The sequence below is a fragment of the Capricornis sumatraensis genome, chromosome 22 (assembly GCF_032405125.1).
Source record: "Capricornis sumatraensis isolate serow.1 chromosome 22, serow.2, whole genome shotgun sequence".
Taxonomy (NCBI): domain Eukaryota; kingdom Metazoa; phylum Chordata; class Mammalia; order Artiodactyla; family Bovidae; genus Capricornis; species Capricornis sumatraensis.
In genome coordinates, this window is record NC_091090.1 from 46710330 (window position 1) to 46732708 (window position 22379).

General features: G+C 43.5%; 1 protein-coding gene across 1 annotated transcript in view; it reads right to left on the reverse strand.

The window, feature by feature from the left end:
- The window catches only part of PHACTR1 (phosphatase and actin regulator 1), a 516206-nt gene that overhangs the window by 61474 nt on the left and 432353 nt on the right, over window positions 1-22379 (reverse strand). The window contains exons 5-6 of the mRNA XM_068994199.1: window positions 12847-13014; window positions 10713-10919 (exon numbers count right to left, since the gene is read on the reverse strand). Of these exons, the coding sequence (XP_068850300.1) occupies window positions 10713-10919; window positions 12847-13014 (375 nt within the window). The remainder of the gene's footprint in view (window positions 1-10712; window positions 10920-12846; window positions 13015-22379) is intronic.

The following is a 22379-nucleotide window of genomic DNA, read 5'->3' on the forward strand; positions in this document are numbered from 1 at the left end:
ATTTTCCAGGCAAGGATACTGGAGTGGGTTGCCATGAGAGGTAACAAATGTTGTCTTAATTCATTCTGAAAAAAATAATATATACTAGGATTCTCCCATGGGTCGTTGTGAGGGTCAGACAAGATAATGTGGACATGCTCTGTAAACTGCAAAGCATGACATACATCTGAGTCCTGTCATGAATAGGATTCTGGCCGCCCCTGTGAGAGTCCACCTGGCCTGATCCTTCCCAGCCTGGGAGGCAGAAGATAGAAGCTGAGAAAGCAACAGAGTGTGTGGTGTTTCCTTATAGGTAGTTCAGTTCAGTCGCTCAGTCGTGTCCAACTCTGAGACTCCATGGACTGCAGCACGCCAGGCTTCCCTGTCCATCATCATTATAAATGACTTCCCGGACACCCACTGTGAGTAAGTGGGAGAAAAAACCTGGTGACAGTGAGTCAGGGAGCACAGAGGCTTCCAAGGCACCATCCTAGAAGTTTGCCAAGTCTAACATGGCCCTATGGGAAGGGAAAATGGCAAGGTCCTCCAGCTTCCAGCATGCCATTCCAATGCGCACAGCCCTGCGTTAGTACTGAGACCCCGTGGAGAGGATGCAGAACCAGGAGTTAGAAAACCTGGATGCTCTGCGATTAACTGTGCGTGTGTGTGGGTCGTTGCTCAGTCATGTCTGACTCTTTTCGACCCCATAGACTGTAGCCCGCCAGGTTCCACTGTCCATGGAATTCTCCAGGCAAGAATACTGGAGTGGGTTGCCATGCCCTCCTCCAGGGGATCTTCCCGACCCAGGGATTGAACCCTGGTCTCCTGCACTGCAGGCGGATTCTTTACCACTTGAGCCACCAAGGAAGTGCTCTGCTATTAATTAGCTATGAAATACATCTATGCTTCTGGGGACCCAGGCACTTTTATATCTAAAAATTCAGGGGTTAAAAATGCCTCTGTTACCTTGACAGCATCTCCCTGAACACGACGCTCTGCATCTCCCTGATGCATGATATTCACGGGTGATGGGAGGACACACAAGACCTCCTGCACTGGTAACGATAAATGGGGTACAGGCAAAGCTCTCTGCTTGCTGACTTAGAAATGGATGGGTCTTCTGCAGCCAGACTGATCGAGACGCAGTATATTCATAAATCTGTCTCCGCTGATGGAGTGGAAAGAGCAAAAACCAGTTCCAGAGAACAAGAAAAATAAACCCCAGCTATGTCACAGAGCTATAAAACCCAAGAGGACTGTATTTCCAAACCTGACACAGCTCTGGCTTATGACTTCAGACAAGAAAATGAAAACCCCAGATGACTTCTGTAGTGGAGCCTGGAGACAGAGCACTGGAGTCTATGCACAGAACGAGTCTGAGCTAAGTGGATACACCCTGAGCCTCCCTCCTCACCTTTTCAGTTAGCACCAGCTGTAGCACCTACAGAGGCATTTGTAACTGCTTCTGTATCAGACAGTGTCATCAATGATAGTAGCACTTAGCATCCTAATGAACAAAAGTGATGTAAGAATTTCTCAGTCATCTGCCACCTGGTTCCAGTGAGTCAGAATCTCCGACCTCCTTTTGTGAATACAGGCATCCATTCAAAAACATGAAGAGTTTATAAGAAGCATACTTAAGTTTATAAGAAGAGTTCAGAATCCATTATTACAAACTGGAAGGCAGAGCACCAAAGAATTGATGCTTTCAAATTGTGGTGCTGGAGCAGAGTCTTGAGAGTCCCTTGGACTGCAAGGAGATCCAACCAGTCAATTCTAAAGGAAATCAGTCCTGAATATTCATTGGAAGGACTGATGCTGAAGCTCCAATACTTTGGCTACCTGATGTGAAGAACTGGCTCATTAGAAAAGACCCTGATGCTGGGAAAGATTGAAGGGAGGAGGAGAAGGGGGCGACAGAGGATGAGGCGGTTGGATGACATAGTTAACGACTCAATGAACATGAGTTTGAGCAAACACCAGGAGATAGTGAGGGACAGGCAGGCCTGGCGTGCTGCAGTCCACGGGGTTGCAAATGGTCAGACACGACTGAGCAACTGAACAACATCACAAACTACTGAATCAGATTCCCTGGGCTGCAAGAATGGCTCCACTCACCCCTTTGGGCCACCTTAGGGATTGTAAGGTAGTCTGGGCCTTTTTTGGTCAAATGCCTGGAAAGGCAAAAATGTGTTGACTGACCCCTCATGGTGAGAGGGACAGAAGAGAAACAAGTGATTAGGTTTCAATGTCATCGGCCTGCCTAGGTCTCCTGAACTAGCCTAGTATACGGAGACCACAGTGGACACCTGACGTGGTGAGGACCAAGTCCAGAGCCTGCCGAAATCCTTAAAGAAGGGCCATTATCACATAGGCACCCCCAGCCCCTGACTTTGTTTCAGAGCCACTTTGCAAAGATACAATTTTGTTTTTAAGTGGATCCTTCCTGTCATCTCCCCAGGTGGCCTCACTGAAATGCTGGTGACACTGGGCAGTGGAGGGGCTGATCACCAGCCAACTGGGTCACTTGGGCACATCAGCTCTCCTGCAACTATAAAATCGATCTTGTAAAAGTCAAATTACATGTCAGGAAAGTGCTCTCAGAATCAGAACTGCAGATGTCTCTATAATCATGAGAACACACATTTGTTCCTAAGATCAGTATTTTGTTAAGAAATGATTTTTAAGTTATGGATAAAAACACATCCTCTGGTCTATTTTTGCACCAATGCTGACTTGTGCTATTGCTCCCACGGAGACCAGGCAACGAGAGGGCCAGGAAATTGCTATCTGGGTGGTTGAACCCGAGCTTTCCACATGACAGGTGTAAAGGAAGGTGAGAGGGTCCGGAGGTGGGCAGCGGAAAGGAGCCCACGTTGGCTGTGCCCGCCAGGGAGGACTGCTGTTTGTGACCATCCAGGCAGAGGCTAGGAGGGAGTCAAATCAAAATCACAAAGTCCTGGAATGAAACACACACATTCGGGTCTGGTCTCAGAACCCTGGAACCAGGGGCTCTCTCTGTGAGGTTCAAAGGCAATAAATTTAGATCCCAGACAACAAAAAACTACATAGACTATCTCCCTATTAAGAGGTAGTACAGCAGAAAGTAACCCCAGTCCCTGACAGTTCAAATGGGAAAGAATCCGCTTGCAATGCAGGAGACACAGGTTCCATCCTCGGGGCAGGAAGATCCCCTGGAGAAAGGAATAGCAACCCACTCCAGCATTCTTGCCTAGGAAATCCCATGTACAGAGGAGCCTGGTGGACCACAGTGCATGGGATCTCAAAGAGTTGGACATGACTAAGCAACTGACTACACACTACACATCAGATACTAACATAACACTGTGAATCAATTATACTCCCATTAAAACATATGTATTTGTGGATGGAAGATATCTGGGGTTTGATTCAAAATAATCCCATGGGAGAAGACTGTCAGAGGGTTAAAGATGAAACAAGACTGGTCTAACCAAGGGATACACAGAGGTTAACCATAATAATCTCTTTACCTATGTATATGTTTGGAAGTTTCCATTATAGAAAAATTTTTAATAAAGGAAAAATAAACACTGCTTGAAACACACACAAAAAGAGGTAGTACATTCATGGTTGAACTAAGAGGTTCAAGCTAGATCCATGTTTTAAGAAGGAGAGAAGGGGATGGCCTCAGTTCATCTCTAACTCTCCATCCATCTGCTGCACGGTATTTATTCACTGTTGGAGGACATGCTCAGATTTCTTGCATTTATAGTGATGGCGGTGGCTGGTCTAACCATCTGCAGAGCATCCCCACTCCCCCATGAGATTCCCAGTGTACTTGCTGACACCTAAGGCCGGACTGCAGGTTTGCCCAACGGATGACTCTGATGTTTAATTGCTGCTCTCATGAGGGGTGGCCTTTCTACCTAGGCTATCACATTTCCTTTAAATCCTACAGAACCCATGAGAATTAGATCTCATTTTCAGCAGCACTCAGAGATGGAGAACAATGTGCACAGATTCTCCTAAAGAAGCAAATAGCCTGCTATGAACTCTTGGGCAAACGATCATCGAGCTCCTCCTTCAACACCGCTGCAGTGGGGCGCTTTGCCTCTCGCAGCCTGCTGTCCTGCTGCTGAGGGGCAATGGCCAAGGACCCCCAGGGAACACAGCAGACCAAATCCCCACTCCGAAGGGAAACCTGCCCCTGGGACATTTGAACAATGTCCAAGAGGAAGAGCCAAGGGCAGCAACTCGGTGCCCTCTTCATTTTCAGGGAGCCTCAGTCACATTCATCCATGCAGTTGGAAATCCACCCAACAGCAGCAGCATCCATTTTATCCAAGCAATGTCAAGAGGACAGGCTTGGAGGAAATCAAGCAATTGCAGCTAACAGTCCTCAAAAGAGGTCCACTTCCTCCTCCAAAAAGTTACATCCCTCACCACAGCTTTCAAGGTTCTCCAGTTTCCTTTCAACCCACTGCTGGCCCGATCTTTCTTGATTTCCCTAGCAGAATTGCACTTTCCTGCCAAGCTGAGCCATTTGCCATGTTGTGAACATCCTATGCCTCGCCTGCATGAGCCTCTCTGAACCCTGCTTCCTACCTCCTGGCAACCTCCCCTCCGATCCCTACTTGTCTTGTTCATCTCTAAGGCCTATCTCAAATACATCCTTTTCTACCATGCTTTTCCTGACTCTTTCAAAAGGATTTAATCTTTTACTATTTGAATTTCTTTAGAACCATGTTTATGCATCTTCAGATTAAACATTTTCTGTAGCTTACAACCATCTACAACTCTGAGAGCTGGTAACAGAACACTTTTTGTAAACTGTGTCAGGGTTGGAAGAGTACTTTGCTCATAGTGCAAAAAACACACAAAGTATAAGCACCATTCAGACTTAACAAAGGACAGAAATCCACATGAGCCACAATGTAGATGAACCTTGAGGATAACACGCTAAATGAAAAAGGCCAGAAAGACAGAAAGACAAACTGGGCTACCCTGGTAGCTCAGATGGTAAAGAATTTGCCCGCAGTGCAGGCGACCTGGGTTCGATCCCTGGGTGAGGAAGATCCCCTGGAGAAGGAGATAGCAACCCACTCCAGTATTCTTGCCTGGAGAATCCCATGGACAGAAGTGCCTAGCAGGCTACAGTCCATGGGGTTGCAAAGTATCGGACACAACTGAGCAACTAACCGTAATGAAATTCACAGAAACAAGGAGTAAAAAGGTGGTTACCAGGGTTAAGGAGAGATAAAGGGGAGACTGTTTAATAGGCAGAATTTCAGTTTTGCAAGATGAAGAAGTCCTGGAAATCCACTGTGCAATGTGATTATACATAACATTACTGACTATACATTTTAAAATGGTTAAGGTGGTAAATTTTATGTTTTCACCACAAAAAGAAAAGTGCCGAGTGAATTAAATCTGCACCCTAACAGCACTACCAAAAAACGGGAGGTACTCTGCTGCAATCTCTGCCTTCATCACAGAGGTCAGAGCAGAAAGCATCCTTTTAAACATGTTTCATCAACAGACAGTCCTTAGCTTCACTAAGAAAAGAATTTCTGTATTTTGAGAAAAGACAACCAGGACCAGAATACTAGGGAGAAATGGGTATAAAGATTAAACTCAGGTAAATTTCCCAGTTCTTCAAAGTATCAGCTATCCAGAGACTGTGACCCCTAAACTTCTTTAGGAGGCTTCTGAGTTACTATCCATTTTTTCTGTTTAAAAGCACAGTTGAGGTCCAGGGTCCCGATGCTCTAGTCATCCGTTTTCTTGCACTTTCTGAGTAGAAAGCCAGGAAGGCAGGCAGGGACAGAGATGAAAGAAGCTGGGGGATTTGGGAGAGTTGGACAGGAAGCTGAAAGAGGAGAACAAGGAGGGTGGGATGGGATATTCTGGGGCAGAAATGGGGCCAGAGGATCAGACAGCAACAGAGATACCCCGTGAACTGACAAATCAGAATTTGATTGTAGAACAACCCACTGTGGACACTCTCCTCAAAACGAGAGAGACAGGCTCTAAATAGAAATACTGGTTTCACCTTGACAAGCTCTGGAGAGAGGATTCTCATTAGACACCTGCTGGGGCTGAAAAAATACCACAGGGCGTGGATGCTGTCTGGCAGGGAAATTTGCAGCTACAAATACTTCGTAACATTGAAACTAGCAACCAACCAGTTCTGGTAATACAGTTAAGTTTCCCTGTGTTTCAGGCTCTAAAGACAGTACCACAAAGTCACACTGGCAGAAGGACCTGTTTTTGAGGATCAGCGAGAGTTCCCTTTCTTTGCTGAACTGTGTGTTTCCAACGGTGGCCAAGTGCTTCCCATGCGATCTGCCCCTTTCTTGATCCTCAGACTGTCTCTTTCCAGTATGTGCTTTGAAACCCAACTCTACTACTTTTTCTCTTTATAGTCAACTGCCTTTAAAAAGTTATTTATTTTCCAAGGGCTGAATTTTTTTTTGTCTTTGAGTTATACAAAAAAAAAGCAGATTTTCTAATTTCTTAAATAGATTAAAAAGCAAGGAGCCAAAAAAAGCCAACCAAAACAAACAAAACCCAAAGAAGACTGATGATTCTATTGTCACAAATTTTAATAGGTATCTTAGTGGAGATAGCGTAAACTGATGGTGACAAGTGAGGATTCTGGAATAAGACGAAAGGGATGGAGTCTATCTAGCTACGTCACCATGACTAAGTTATTTAACTTCTCTGAATTTCCTTTTCCTCCTCTATGAAAAAGAAAGAATAAAGATGCTAGTACTGTAAATTTTTCCAAAAATGGCACCTGCCATTATTACCTAAGTGTGATTGTCAGACTGTGAAACTCAGCTATCACATAAATTGATTATCCTTCATTGCAGTGGCTCCTGTGGGGTACCTAATCACAAGTACCTTATGCAGAAGGAATAGATTATTCAGGCAACGTTTAACATTTGATTTCTGGAGCCAGGATGGCTGGAGAGGTGACTGCCAAAGACTCAGAAAAGTAGGAGACAATATTTTTTTGCTTCTACCCCCCTTTTTTTCTGGGGTCAGCCATCCTTCTAAGAAGGATACGTTGGGAAAATTATTCATCTCAGATCATATTGGTTATGCAACGAGCTCTGCTGGGCACTGTCCTTCCAGAATGGAAAGGAAGTTAATGCCCAGCAACTCCTGATCCTATATTACATCCGCTGCGTGCATACTGATGTTGGAGGTAAGCTGGATGGACAAGAGAAGAAGAAAGATAGTTTGGGGGAGCGAGCGGGCTTCTATCTACTGGCTGAAGAACAGAGAAAACGCATGAGGCAATCTCCAAGTTAACTATGGTTTTCTGGATTAAATGGAAGCAAATGCCAAAGCAGAGGTGTTTCTGCATATCTCTCCCTGCATGTACCTAGCTGTAGTCCACGCCCAGGTTCATGCTTCCTCCAGCATCTACCGGACCATCAACCACTGTCACTTTCTATTATTCACGCATGGTGTCTTTCAAACTGTCGTCTGTTTCCTTTTAAAAATGTCAACAGAACAACAGATACTGAGAACACGCTAAAACTCCTAGGTCTCAATTTAGAGTTCTGCTAGAATTCTCAGTTTATTAATTCCTTCTGACACGGCCCAGATGTCTCTAGAGTAATTAGTAACAGAACAGGGTTAATGTGGCTGCTTCGTGGTGATGCAGATTCACTGTGACGGATGGTTCACTTACAGAAATGAAGCCAAGTTCAGTCAAGTTTAATCCCGAAGGGGAAGCACCACACTTGCCCCCCGTACACATCTGTGCCTATCTCGTCATCGTATTTAAGTGGCTACCAGGTACAATATGGTAAGAGATCATCAGCTTTCACATATTTTTTTTATCCATTTGGCCCAAGCTCTATGGAAGTGAGATGTACAGATAATGGGTAAAATTCACTCTCTTGGGGAAAGAACAAGGGGAGCCAGAGAGACAAGGCTAACAGAGCAAGAGAGTCCTGGTAATGCCAGGCTTGTGGCTGAAGTTCTTTTTTTTTTTTTTGAAGTTCTTAATTAGGTAAATAAATTATAGGGCAGTGTTTGTTTGAAAAAAAAAATACTGTCAATTCTTTTATATACATATATTTTTGTAAAGACTTCTGCTGTGGACCGTGTTTAAAGTCTTCACTAAATTTGTTACAATATGACTTCTGTTTTCATGTTTTGGTTTTTTGGCCAAGAGGCATGTGGGATCTTAGTTCCCTGACCAGAGATTGAACTCACACCCTGTGCCCTGGAAGGCAAAGTCTCAACCACTGGACCGCCAGAGAAGTCCCTGTTAATTCTTCTTTTAAAAGGTCTTCTCTACTCATCCGTTCTCTCTCTTCCCAGTGCCATCAGTTGATAATTTTAGCTTCTGTTTCAACAAGTGGAGCGGCCTCTGAAAGTGTCTCTGTGCCTCAAATTGTTCGATTTAATTCAATTAGTGCTTCTGCAGAATGAGGCATACAGGTGGCTTCACTGGCTTCTCAGTTCGGCTGTCAACCTTCTCTTCTGGTTCATTTTACACAATGACCCAGGAATGTATTTTAAAGTCTAGTTTTCAGCCTATCACTCACTCCCCAGCTCACAAACTTCCAAAGGCTCCCAACTGCCTAAAATCTAAATCCTCACATGGTAGATAGGCCTAGTAAACCCCCTCTCTCAACACAGCCCAGGAGGGCCCCTCCATCCCAGCTCTGCCTCCTTGTCACTGGCCCGAAGCAGGGCCACCTGTGAGCCTTTCCTCATTCTCTTTAAATCCTTCTTGCCTTCAGGGTGGGCTCAAGTTTCAGGCTCTCCAGGAGACTTTTTATCAGACTGTGCTGAACTGCAAGGATTACACCTAACAGTAGTTAGTCTGGCATTCTACTTCTGGAAATTTAATGAGGATATATTCATAATTGTATATATATCATATACATGTATACTAAACTGTCATATTTTGATACCTAGCTTTGATACCTAGCACAGTATTCTGCCTACAGTTAGGTGTGCTGAATAAATATGTACTATATATGAGTTTATTTTTTTCAATATTGAAGCTTTCTCAAGGGAAATTTGGCATCTCAGTCTTAAAATGTACCTTAAAAGTACATAATTTAGTTCTAGAATCAGAAAGAGCAGTTCTCATACCAGGAATAAGTGAGGAAAAACTCAGAAATGCTTATAAAAATATATGCACATTGTTGAGATATTGAGTTTTTTATAATAAGGAAGATAGAAACCCCTTAAGGGGTCCCTCATTTAATTGGGATCCCCTACAATGTAGCTAACAAAATCACTTTGTGGAATATTTTAGCAACATGAGGACCAGTTCATAAGACATCAGTAAGGGCAAACAAAAAGTAAACTTGTATTTCACTTTTTCTGTTAGATAAATGATAGACAGTGGTTATCTTTACAGGGAGGCTTAAGAAGGCTCTTTTCCTTTGTGGTTTTCTCTGCATTTAAATTTGGGAACACTAAAGTGTTACTACTGTGTTGAACGGTTTCTTTAATTGGAAACTTGCTCTTCTGAACCACAAACACTGACTTGGATGGATATGTACTTTGATAGAGGAGCTTGACACAAACTTCTATTTGAATTGTCATCTAATAAGCCTCCGCATCATGTGAGAGACATCCTGTGACCCTGGAAACAACAGTGATTGATTTAGGAATCAGGAAACAGGGTCTAATGTTGGCTTTACTGCAGAATTCCCACCAGCCCTGGAAAAGTCACTTCTTTTCTTGAAACTCCGTTTTTTTAATGATAAAATAAATGGATATTCTTGCACCCTCATTCCACCTTACAAAAATGTATAGAGATCAATTAGAAACTATTTATAAAAATAGCAAATATATTATAAAAAGGAAGTCAATCAGCATCGAGTGGGATTATTATCAAGGTTGGAGAAACATCCCTCTGAAATCTAGAATCTCTGATTATACCACAACTTTAAATCACAACGTGGTACCCAATTCATGTGCTAATGTACAGCAAAGTGCAATTCCATTAAACACCCAATTTAATAACTGTAGCTGCATTTATTAACTAACATTGAACAATGAATTTTAAAGTCATTTCAGGTTATTACAAAATATTGAACACAGTCCCCTGTGCTATACAGTAAATCCTTGATGCTTATCAAGCTTATTTATTTTCTGTAGAGGTTTGTATCTGTTAATCCCGCTGATAATCTGAAAAAATATATACATCTGAATCATTTTGCCATACACCCGATTTATAACAGTATCATAAATCAACCACTCTTCAATTAAAAAGCAGTCATTTTAAGACAACATTCCTCTTTCCACAATATTTTGCAAATTACTATCTTTGCTTTTTTTTTTCCTCCCAAAGAGAACAGCACAGGTATACATTTTAAAAGAAGAAATACACTGGGCTTCAGATCAAGTACTCAGAGACCAAAAATTGAACACTTTAGCAAACTCATGATGAAGAGAATGGGAGCCCCTCCATCTCTATGAAGATTTGGACAGTGAATCTAACCCACCTAGATGGCAAACACTCTTGACTTAGCGACATCAATGCAACGGGCATACTTACCGGTGCACGTGACTGGCAGGTGTATACTGCATGCCTCCAAACACACACACACACAAACCCAGGTCACAACGGCGTGTACCAAGACACACACAGAAACACCCAAGTGTCCCACAGGACGACCTCGCCAAAGGTTCTCAGGTAAAAAGCAAGAAAGGATCCCGTGAAGGGAAGGCAGGGTGGCGGGCCCCCAGAAGTCGTGCTGACTCACCTGGTAAGTGGTTGCCAATCCTGGCAGTGGGTTTGGGAGGCAGGGCGGGGGGCTGCTTGAGGAGAGAGAGCTGCTTCACGGGGGTGTCCTCGTGGTCTCCGGGGGAAGCAGCAGGTTTTTTGGGGGGCAGGAACAGGACTGGTTTGGCTGAAGGATCTTGGGACAGGAGGGCTCCAGACTCACGGGCAGAGGGACTCTCTTCGGACACTGAGGGCACAACCACATGACACACGAGGACATTACACACACGCGGCGCAGGCGGGGCTGGCGGCAGCCGCGGGGCGCAGCGCAGGCCGGCGACAGGCAGAGCGCTTACGGCGTGTGTTCCAGGGGCGCGCCAGCACCGACTCACGGACCACGGCGACAAGCAACAGATGCGCGGGCGCAGGGGAGCAAGGACCAGGAGCCCCTCTGAGCCTCCTTGGGGTGTGTCTGCCCTTTGCTCCCGGGTCTGAGGGCAGCCTAGGGGCTGACACTGGACAGGCGGACCCCCACATCCTGGGGCGGCTGCTCCTCCAGGTTCGGGGCCGTCCAAGCTGCACATCAGTGTTCAGGGGGCACGCTGCAGTTTCAGGGCCACTGGCTCCTATACACCTGGACAAGGTGAAGGATGCTCCAAATGATCATTCTTTTTGTTTTCTCTGCTCCTCTTTCCTACCCTCACCAGAAGCATGGTTTTCTCGTTTGGATTCTGCCCATTCCTTATTGCTCCAGGCCCGCCTCTTCCTCTTCCCTTGGGGGTTGGCGGGGCAGGACTCAGACCAGCTCCAGTTAAGAGCTGTCCTGGGTAGTAGCAGAGGCCCTCTCATCAGACTGGAGACCTGGCCGAAGACTGAAGGAGACTACAACTTCCCAAGGGCGACAGATCTCAGGACGACAAATCAAATTCGTCTGATCCCATGTGACAAGAAAGGCTGGAGAGAAAGCTCAGTTTACTGCTTTAGTTGGGACAATCTCTCCAGCTGGTAGCGGGGGAGGTTGGGAGGGAAATGCAACTCAGATGCATACTTCCCCCTACCATCACTGCTCCAGTAAGAAAGCCTGTACACGAATCCTCCCCTGACTCCTCCTTCCTCCCTAATCCGGGCAGCAGTGCTCCCAGCAGCACCAAAGCCTTGCACATCATCCGCAGGAGAACCAGGTTCTCCCCTGGCTCAAGGAACAGTGGTGTTACCAGTGCTGGACTCACTGATGGAGCAGCGACTCAACAGGGTCCCAAAGTGTGAACTGCCATCACTTCCACCTCCCGCCTGAGCTCCATGTTGCACACTTTTGCACACGGGGTAGACAGAGGAAAGACGTGGCCTCCTTCCCCAGACTCCAGATATCCCAGAGGTCCCTCCCCGGAGGCTGGTATCCTGATAGCAAGGACCTCTCCTTACTGGCTGTCTGGAGAGCGCCACCATCTGGCTAAAGAGGACCACTCTACAGTCCTTCTGAGGGACTGAATATTGGCGAATCTGGACCAAAAAGGGAGTGACGATCAGATGGCATCACAAATCATCTGTCAGCATGATACAACTTAACTGGTTAAGTTGTAGACAATTAATACATCAATTTTATACGGTAAATTGGTACAGTTTCCTAAAGTGATGTAACAGTTAACTGTTATATTGGGATGAGGATTCAAAGGCATACCAGGGCTTTGTGACCAGGTGACTTAGACAGACATCCTACAGAAGCATGTGGCTCAGAGTTAGCAGAAACGAATGTTAGAAAACAAAACGATGACGTTTTAAATCGTCTATATTACAAAACAAGACCTATCTTCTTTAAAGAGATTAAGGTTTTTAAAGCATTTTTAAAAATTATAGAAAAATAAATGGATATTTCCTCCATATTTTTATACTCAGCGTGTACTGGGTTGGCCGAAAAGCTTGTTCAAGTTTTCTATAATGTTTTATGGAAAAACCCAAAGGAACTTTCATGACCAACCCAGTACTAAACTGGTCACTTCCTGGAAAACCCAAAGGAACTTTCATGACCAACCCAGTACTAAACTGGTCACTTCCATCCTCATTTCCAGGAGATCCTTATGTTCAGGGGGCTTCAGAACAGAAGCCCAAGTCCATCCAGGCTGAAGGCCCACCACACTGCATGCTGGGGACCAATTCAACGTCTATTGGGGCATTACCTGTCCCATCCATGATGTCGGCAGGCTGGAGCACCTCGTATGAGCAGGGATCCCTGGGCATCGGGACTGGCTCCATTTCGGACAGGGCAGGCAGAGACAGCTGGCTGGAGCTCAGGGACTGCCCGTTTTCCAGGGAGTCATCTTCATTCGATATGGAGAGCTCCCCGTCTGTCAGAGGGAGAAAGAGACCGCAGAGTTAGATACGCCTGTCTTGCAGGAAAGAGTGACACTTATTGCCTGCTACCCGAGTCTAGACGCTTTTGAACAATCTTCATCAAGACCAGAACATAAAGTCTACTCTCGTTATTTTGCTTTTAAGGCATCTAACCACCAGGGAAACTATTTCCAGTGATCTACAGTAGTGTGCCTGTTTTCTCTCCATCTTTCTAATCATCGACAGATGAATGGATAAAAAAGATGTGCCGTGTGTGTGTATGTATGTATGTATGTATGTATGTGTATATACATCTATATGGAATACTGTGAAAGTGAAAAGTCGCTCAGTCGTGTCTGACTCTTTGCAACCCCATGAACTGTAGCCTGCCAGACTCCTCTGTCCATGGAATTTTCCAGGCAAGAATACTGGAGTGGGTAACCATTGCCTTCTCTAAGGGATCTTCCCAACCCATGGGATTGAACCCAGATCTCCTGCATTACAGACAGATTCTTTACTGTCTGAACCAGCAGGGAAGCCCATATGGAATATTATTCAGCCATAAAAAAGAATGCGGGAACGCCACACACAGCAACATGAACCTAGACAAAACCTAGACATTGTCACACTAAGTTCAGTAAGCCAGACTGGGAAAGACAAGGATGATAATGCTTCTGTGGAATTAAAAAGAAAAAGATACGAATGAACTTTTTTTTTTCTTTTTTTTTTTTTACAAAACAGAGACTCACAGACATAGAACGCAAACTTATCATTACCAATGGGAAAAGGGAGCAGAGAGGAATACATTAGGAGGTTAGTATTAACATATACATTCTACTATATATAAAATATGTAAATAACAAGCAAGAACCTACAGTATAGCACAGGCAACTATATTTTTGCAGTAAACTATAAGAGAAAAGAACCTGAAAAAGAGTATATGTATACACACACACACACATATATATATATGTATCACTTTATATCTGTGCTGTATACCTGAAACTTACACAATATTGTTAATCAACTATACTTTAATTTAAAATTTAAAAACATTTACAAAATTTTTAACATTTTAAAAGTGTTAAAAAAAATCATAATATATCATGTTTTATATTTGTTCTTTAAACAAAAATGAAAATCAAATTTTCTTCATAATTTTTGAAAACCTGGAAACACTGAGCAGGACTCAGAGATGGAAAACGAGGTCAGGAATTCCTACTTTTGGGAGCAAAAGGCTTCAAGCACTCAAAAAGTATGGGGACCTGGGACGTCAAGGCACTAGGAAAGACTCACCCTGTCTTCTCGGCACCTCTGCCCATATCCAATCTCTCAAGTAGACACATGTTTAGGGGTCTCTGAGCTCCAGCTGCAGGGCTGCAGCGGAGCAGAGTCACTGGGAGGTACCAGGATTCTCCTGGTGCCCATCAGTGATTCTGCCGGGCAGGGTACACACTTTGATCTTGTCAAAGCTCAGCAAGACAAGGAGCAGCCAGTTAACACCACGGTGGAGGATCAAAGGCTCCTACACAACGGCCGTTTGTCAAATCAAAACTCCCTGGGTGTGATTTCCTCCTAGCCCAGGGGAGTCCTAGATAGCTAGACATTAAAGTCAAATTAATTTTTAAAGAGGACTGAAAGCTGTTCCAGCCAGATGAATAAATATCCAGATGAAAGGCTCTAAGTTATGTTTGGGCAGAAACACAGAAACCAGCAAAGCAATTACCTGCCTTACAACGAGAAGATAGATGATTTACTTGAAGAAATACAACAGTGAAATGACTCCATGGTTAATCATGGATAAATAAGCTTTTCCTTTTGCTGTTTTCCTCCCAAGGCTTTAATTTTCTACACAATGATGATACGGCAGCAAAAGATTCCTCTACCTACCCCCTTTCCTCCTCATTTAGAACTGGCCTGATGAAACGCATGCTCAACAGAGCAATTTATAAACTGACAGGCTTTAGGTAGCATATGGTTCAAGGACTTATGATATTTGACCTGAAATTTTATACACATAGAAAAAAATATATAATGGACACCAAAAAGTCATTTAAAGCAGATAATTTAAAGCACTAATCTCTGAAGACTGTGGCTTTATTTTTTCTTTCTTTTCACTTGGCCTTAAAAAAATTTTTTTTAAATTGGTTTTTGTTTGTTGTTGGTCATGCTGCTTAGCATGTGCGATGTTAGTTCCCCCGCCAGGGATGGAACCCATGCCCCGTGCAGTGGAAGTGCGGAGTCTTAACCCCTAGATAGCCAGGAAAGCCCCTCACGTGGCCTTTTTATATATCTCAAATGGAAGCAGTAGTCACTATAATCGTGATTAACAATATGGCTATGACGTCTCATTCCTAAGAGAAGAGCAGACTGCCAGGCCAAGGCTATGGGAAACACTCAGCTGAACTGAGAGTACCCAGGATGGGAAGAGCCCTGGTTGTGAGCGTTAACGCAGCACCATCCCGTAGCAGGCAGTTCCCAGGTCCTTTACTTTGGTTTGTTCAAACTGACAACATGGGAAGCACCTCTGCTTCAGGTTCCCAGTTGGTGGAATAATGATGGAATTACCATTAGGTTTACTACATCTCTGAGAAACCATTCTGATTTTGGATATTCTGGCAACCCACTCCAGTACTCTTGCCTGGAAAATCCCATGGATGGAGGAGCCTGGTAGGTTGCAGTCCATGGCGTCGCGAAGAGTCGGACACGACTAAGTGACTTCCCTTTCACTTTTCACTTTCATGCATTGGAGAAGGAAATGGCAACCCACTCCAGTGTTCTTGCCTGGAGAATCCCAGGGACGGGGGAGCCTGGTGGGCTGCCGTCTATGGGGTCGCACAGAGTCTGACACGACTGAAGCGGCAGCAGCAGTGTAGTAAAAGCACTGGCTTAAAACAGCCAGAGGAGGAGGGGTTTCAGGGTTGTTGCCATGTTTTGCTTCTTTGGGGCAAAGATGTGATGGAATGATCACTATATATTTTAGCTACTTAGACTATTTATGTCTAAGAACTGTAGATGCAACATTAGGGGAAAGAAAAGATACAACAAAAATTTACCTCCCTATGGATTAAAAAGTACCTTTGCGAAATCACAAAGGCCCAAATCATTTGGGAGAGGAAACAATCTGGTGAATTCCACCACCGCAACTTCTAAATACACATCTCATTAAAAAATGAAATTAGAAAAAAGGAGAAATACGACATGAATCATATTTCTACCCCAACAGAAAAGTTCTTTTTCCATACTTAGTTGTATGTATTAAATTTTATTTTGTCTTGTTTTTTTAAATTTTATAAGCATTGTAATTCACATAGTTATCATCTTAATGATTATATTTAATCTCTCTGTGGTTGGTCACAAAGGGATTTCCAATGTTTTATGCTATTATGAAAACAGAAATCTCTGCCGATTACTTTCTGGTATAAATCTTCTCTGCAGTTAGAATTCTCCCCCTGTAGAAGAGAGTCCAAAAAAGACATTTACGTGTATTAATATTTTAATGTCTACTGCCACAGACCTGGATATCGTTAAGTTAGTTTTCTATAGGGTTTGTCAATTTACATAGCAGCAATGTACAGACCACACAGATTTCTGGGCTTTTGGTCATTTCTCCAATATTAACATTGATAATCATGTTTTATCTATCGACATAGCTACTTACCTACATATATAAGCACACATCTGGCAGAAATAAATTAAGACCATGCAATAAGCACACATTCATTATTGATATCACTTATGACTAAGACAGATGATGACAAAAATGAAATCTGATTTGGATTCATATAATACGGGGATTAAAAAGATGCCGCTGTTAAAGTAACTGTTATTTTTTAAATTCTTATGATGTTTTCAAATGTACACAAAAGTGGAAGCATGGATGTAATGAACTCCATGTACTCATCATCAAGCTATGAGGAATTAGCTGGGGATTCCTAATGCTCAGTAACTTCAAGTTTGACTCATCTGAAGACTAATTTGTTTATGAATAGTGGATTCACAATGTTGTATTAATTTCTACTGTAAAGTGATTCAGTTATATATAATATATATACACACATGTGCATATATACACATATATGCGTGGACACACACATGTATATATACACATACACATATGTATATACACATACACAGATATATATACACACACGTATGTATATACACATAACACAGGTATATATACACACACATTCTTTTTTCATATTCTTTTCCATTATGGTTTAGCACAGAATACTGAATATAGTTCCCTGTGCTATTAGACAGTAGGACCCTGTTGTCTGTACATCTTATACATAATAGCTTGTATCTCTGAAGACTGTTTAGGCTCTCCATGCCTTTTTACTATTTACCAGTCCTGTTATCAGCACATTACTAGCATTTCTAAAATAAGCATCATTAGAAAAAACTGTTTTCCCTCCCAGGAAGAATTTAACTCTCCTGAACAAAATGAGTCTTACGGACTATTTCTGCTTTCACCTATCAAGATCTTCGCAGTTTCTTAGGTATTTTACTCTTTTTGATGCAACGGTAAATGGAATGGCTTCCTGAATATCTCTTTCTGATCTTTCATTGCAGTCTCTTGTTACTACAATAGAGCAAAAGCTCATTGAGTACTGGAAATCATTTTGATGTTTCACATACAATAATTTTCAAAATGGTACAATTACCTCCAGGTATTAAGACATTTCCTACTAGAATCAATAAAGTGTGGAAAGGAGGAAGGGAGAAGGCAGGAGGAGACCAGACAAGTTAAGGCAGTGGTTCTCAGACTTTCATGGGCTTCACAGTTTCCTGGCGGGCAGTTAAAACACAGATGCCAGGGCCTCACTCCCAGAGTCTCCGACCCAGGAGGTTTGGCGTGGGACTGAGAATATGCATGTCTAATTAACTCTTGGGTGATGCCAAAGCTGCTTTTGCTGCTCAGGGTTCCACACTTTGAGAACTACTGGACTGGAGGTAAGGAACCCAAGCAAGAGAACCCAGAATAGCAACAGTGCCTTTTCATAGTGAGGTTTAGGGCAGGAAATGTCGTTCATGGGGCTAACACGGAACAGAGGCGGTTGGTTTAAATCTCAAAGAGAAAGCAGGAGGTTGCATGGTTTAACCATGGATTATGAACTTGTCACGAAGGGTGATGGGACTGGAGAGAGCACCAGGGCGGGGAAGAAAAGTAACAGATGAGCCAGGTGCAGACGTGCCTAACGGGAGCATCCAGTCACAGAAGCGTAGAGAAAAGAATGCAGACGTGAGTGCAAGTCAGAGTCAGACAAACGGTGAGACGTAGAAAGCAATGGATTGAGATGGAGACCTGGCCAGCCACTGTCTTCTCTTCCCTGTGAGGCACAAGAACTGAAAAATGCTGGTAAGTCAGGCTTACACCAAGTTAAAGAGAGGGAGGGGAGAGGTGAGAGTGAATGAATTCATTCGACAGACAAACACCTACTTGGACCCTACCGTGAACAATGCGGGACACACCCACCGAGCCTCACAAACAGATCTGTTAGCTCCTTCGGATACCTGGAGAAACGACTGTCAGGGCGGCTGCCTCCAAAGGCCTGGAGCTGAACCATACTCTGCCATGCCCCTCCTGCCACAGGCCAGGCATTGTGCTAAATGCTAAGGAGGAAACAGACATGCCCTGGGGAAAGATGAGGCAAGATGGGGTGCAGAAATGCAGACAGGGGGGAATTTGGTGTATGTGAGCTGTGGTGAAAGGTGAGGAAAAGAACCGTGAGAAGTTAAGTCCTGAGAAACAGAAGAAAAATGAGAGGCGAAGGAAGGGAGTAGACGTGTGTTCGGAACAGATGGAGATTCACCTCTTGTCTTGCATAAAATTTTTCTTAATGTTCTAAGAGTACAAATTACTGGTTGGTCAAAAAGTTCATTTGAGTTTTCCCATAAGATGGTACGAGAAACTGGGATGAACTCTGCGGCTAACCCAATATATAAAAGCTGTGTTCCAGAGAGTTGGCTTGAAAGATGTTTCTAAAAATATATACTTTTTTGTTCTAATTCAGTTTATTTAGGAATGATATCTACCTATAACTGGATGTCACCTATGCGACAATATTCCAAAAAATTTTGTTATTGTTGTTTGTTTTGCTTTAAGATACCCTCTGGTTTTAGGGTGATTGACACGTATATACTCACAGACACATTTATTTATTTAGGGTGCATAAGAAGGAAGCCAGAAATGTGTTAACTTACTCATAAACTGTTAGGTTTTTAATTCGCAAAATAAAACACTGTACAACCAGTATAAGGGAGAAAAACCAACATGATGGGGGAAATATGAACCAAACATAGCTAATAAAAGAATGGCTATTCCAAGTATGTGGAGTATTTGTACAAATAAATAAAAATTCAGTTCCAGGTGCCACTTGTGAAATGCACAGCCTGGCTGGGAACGAAAGAAATGCAAGTGAAATGACCCTGTGGGTGACGCTGACCCCTAACCGTGTGCTTGAAACAATGTCAAGTGCAAAAGCAGGAATGGAGAGCGAGAGGCACGGGTTGACCATGATGCCCTCAGGAGGAAATACGCAGGCACGCTGGCAAAGTTCTAAAGTGAACCTGGCATGATACAGCTTGCTGCTGCTGCTGCTAAGTCGCTTCAGTCGTGTCCGACCCTGTGCGACTCCATAGATGGCAGCCCACCAGGCTCCCCCGTCCCTGGGATTCTCCAGGCAAGAACACTGGAGTGGGTTGCCATTTCCTTCTCCAATGCGTGAAAGTGAAGTTGCTCAGTTGTGTCTGACTCTTAGCGACCCCATGGACTATAGCCTACCAGCTCCTCCATCCATGGGATTCTCCAGGCAAGAGCAATGGAGCGGGGTGCCATTGCCTTCTCCACGAGTAGAGCTTCAGTTCAGTTCAGTTCAGTCGCTCAGTCATGTCCGACTCTTTGTGACCCCATGAATCGCAGCACGCCAGGCCTCCCTGTCCATCACCAACTCTTAATGGTCATTAATGTTTTTTCCAATGGTGATGCTTACATGTACAAAAAAAATATAACAAACACTGGCATGTTGCCTTGTTCAGTTAAATGAAAACCTAATAATTCTTGTTGGGAGGGGAAAACCCCTACCTTACTCCTCAGGTTTCTTGAATAGCTATTTTCTCTGAGCCCAGCTTTTTACCCCTTCTCCACAGTTACCGCATTGCTAGGATGCAAATTCTGAATAAAAGACTTGCAGTAGAGGAGAATAATGAATGTCATGAAATCACGGTTACATTGATGCTTCCAACTAGAAGGAAAAATGATTATGTAAGTGAAGCACCCTGGAGAATCCTAGACTCAAAACATTAGGAAGTGTTAGCTACGCTGTATCCCCGTTGGTAACACAGTGTGTAGAATTCACACATGCAGACCTATGAAAATTCAAACGTGTTTGAATTTACTGGCAATCGTCAATAGCTATAATTAGAGCAAAAAGTGCAGCCACCTATGTTAAAGCAAATAATCATCTTTGTGAAGACATGGAAGAAGAGCTCTACTGCAAGTATTTGCTAATTGTTTTTTCCCTTTGAGACAGAGCTGCTGTTGTAGCTTTCAATACATGTCCTTTGACCAAAAAGGGCATCTCCGCTGAGTGGCTGATGGGGACCCGATACAGCTGAAGGTGTTTTCCCAACAAGTGTCACTGGTGATGGGGAGCTATGAAACAGGACTTCATCTGATGTCTTTTTTTTTTTTTTCTTTCTTGACATTGATACACTTTTTCCATTAGAGTAGAAAAAAAGTTCATCCACTAAGGGGGCACTGCTGCTGCTGCTGCTAAGTTGCTTCAGTCGTGTGCGATTCTGTGCGATCCCATAGACGGCAGCCCACCAGGCTCCCCCATCCCTGGGATTCTCCAGGCAAGAACACTGGGGTGGGCTGCCATTTCCTTCTCCAATGCATGAAAGTGAAAAGTGAAAGTGAAGTCGCTCAGTCGTGTCCGACTCTTCGCGACCCCAAGGACTGCAGCCTACCAGGCTCCTCTATCCACAGGCAGAGTACTGTAGTGGGCTGCCATTGCCTAACCCACATAGGTGTCACTTCCACAACAATATAGACAGCTTTGAAAAGCTTCTGTTAATCCCAGTAATCTTCTAAATCACCGTCCTCAAAGCCACTGGCTGCTCTCATTGTCAGCCAAATGATGTGCCATCAACCACAGCTCTAAGGATTTCACTGAAAGATGAAAAGCTCTCAATCTAAGTCGGAAATGGCTCCATGGTCACTGGAGTTTGCTTGAATTCAAGGAGTTGAAGTCATTAGACTAAATGGTGCTACAGATGTCATCATGTAGAATTTTAAACATATATTGAAAGCAATACATTTCTATTAACACTGCAGATTTACTAACAATTCTTAATGTTTTTGAATCTTGGGCATTGAAAAAGACAAACTGAGAGTCTTATTCACAAAAACTAAAACTACAGTGTGTATGTGTGTGTCTCTCTCTCATGTCTGGTACATTTTCTTTTCCAGTGAAGAAAAGTCATTGTCAGTGTGTGATCCTGTATCTAAAAGTATCTATATGCCACCAGAATTGTGAGCAGACATTGCAGGACTTTGTAGGATCACTAAACCTGTATTTTCGGAATCCATATCTCAGAGATTCTTCCAGTTTATCTTTCATGCCTATTTGCAGCCAGAAGTCTTTGGATTATTCAGACTAGTCTATATGGAAGAACAAATGTGCAAGGGGCATGAGGTTTCTTTGCGTCTCACACAGGCATCTTGGTAACTCACAGAATCCTTTCGACCCTAATAGCTTGAAAACCTATGCAAGATGGATTTCAATCTCAGAATGTAACTGATTCTGTGATACTGAGACTGGATGACTTTAAACACGGAATGGAATGGTATATGTTTTCCTGCTTGGAGAATCACCTTACTTTAAAAAAAAAAAAATAGCTGCTATTGTTCTGGATTTAATATCCCATTTTGATGCTAATATTTCCTGTCTTGTACAGAGGACTTTGCTGAAAACCCTGAAGTGTGTGAGTTGCAGTGACTTCCCATCACGAAAGTGGCATTGACTAAAACAAGTGCGTAGCTTGTTTTAGTTGCACTTCCCTGTAGCTGTTCCCTGATGGGTTTATCAGCATTTTCTGCCTTTAACTGGACTGCACAGTCAGCAAACCACAGCTCACATGGCTTCTCGGTGGCTTCCTCATTGCAAACACCTCCTCGTATCAAACCGTGGTGTCTGTCTCCCAGAGGTGTTTCTTTCATCTGCCTGGGTACAGTTATGCCTCCTCAGCAGTCTTTATACCCGAGCCCATCGGTTCTTACATGATCTATCCTGATGAGGTATGATGGCTCTGACCACTATTTCCAGATAATGACTCTTGACTCCAAGGTTTTCCACAGAAAGAGGATTTA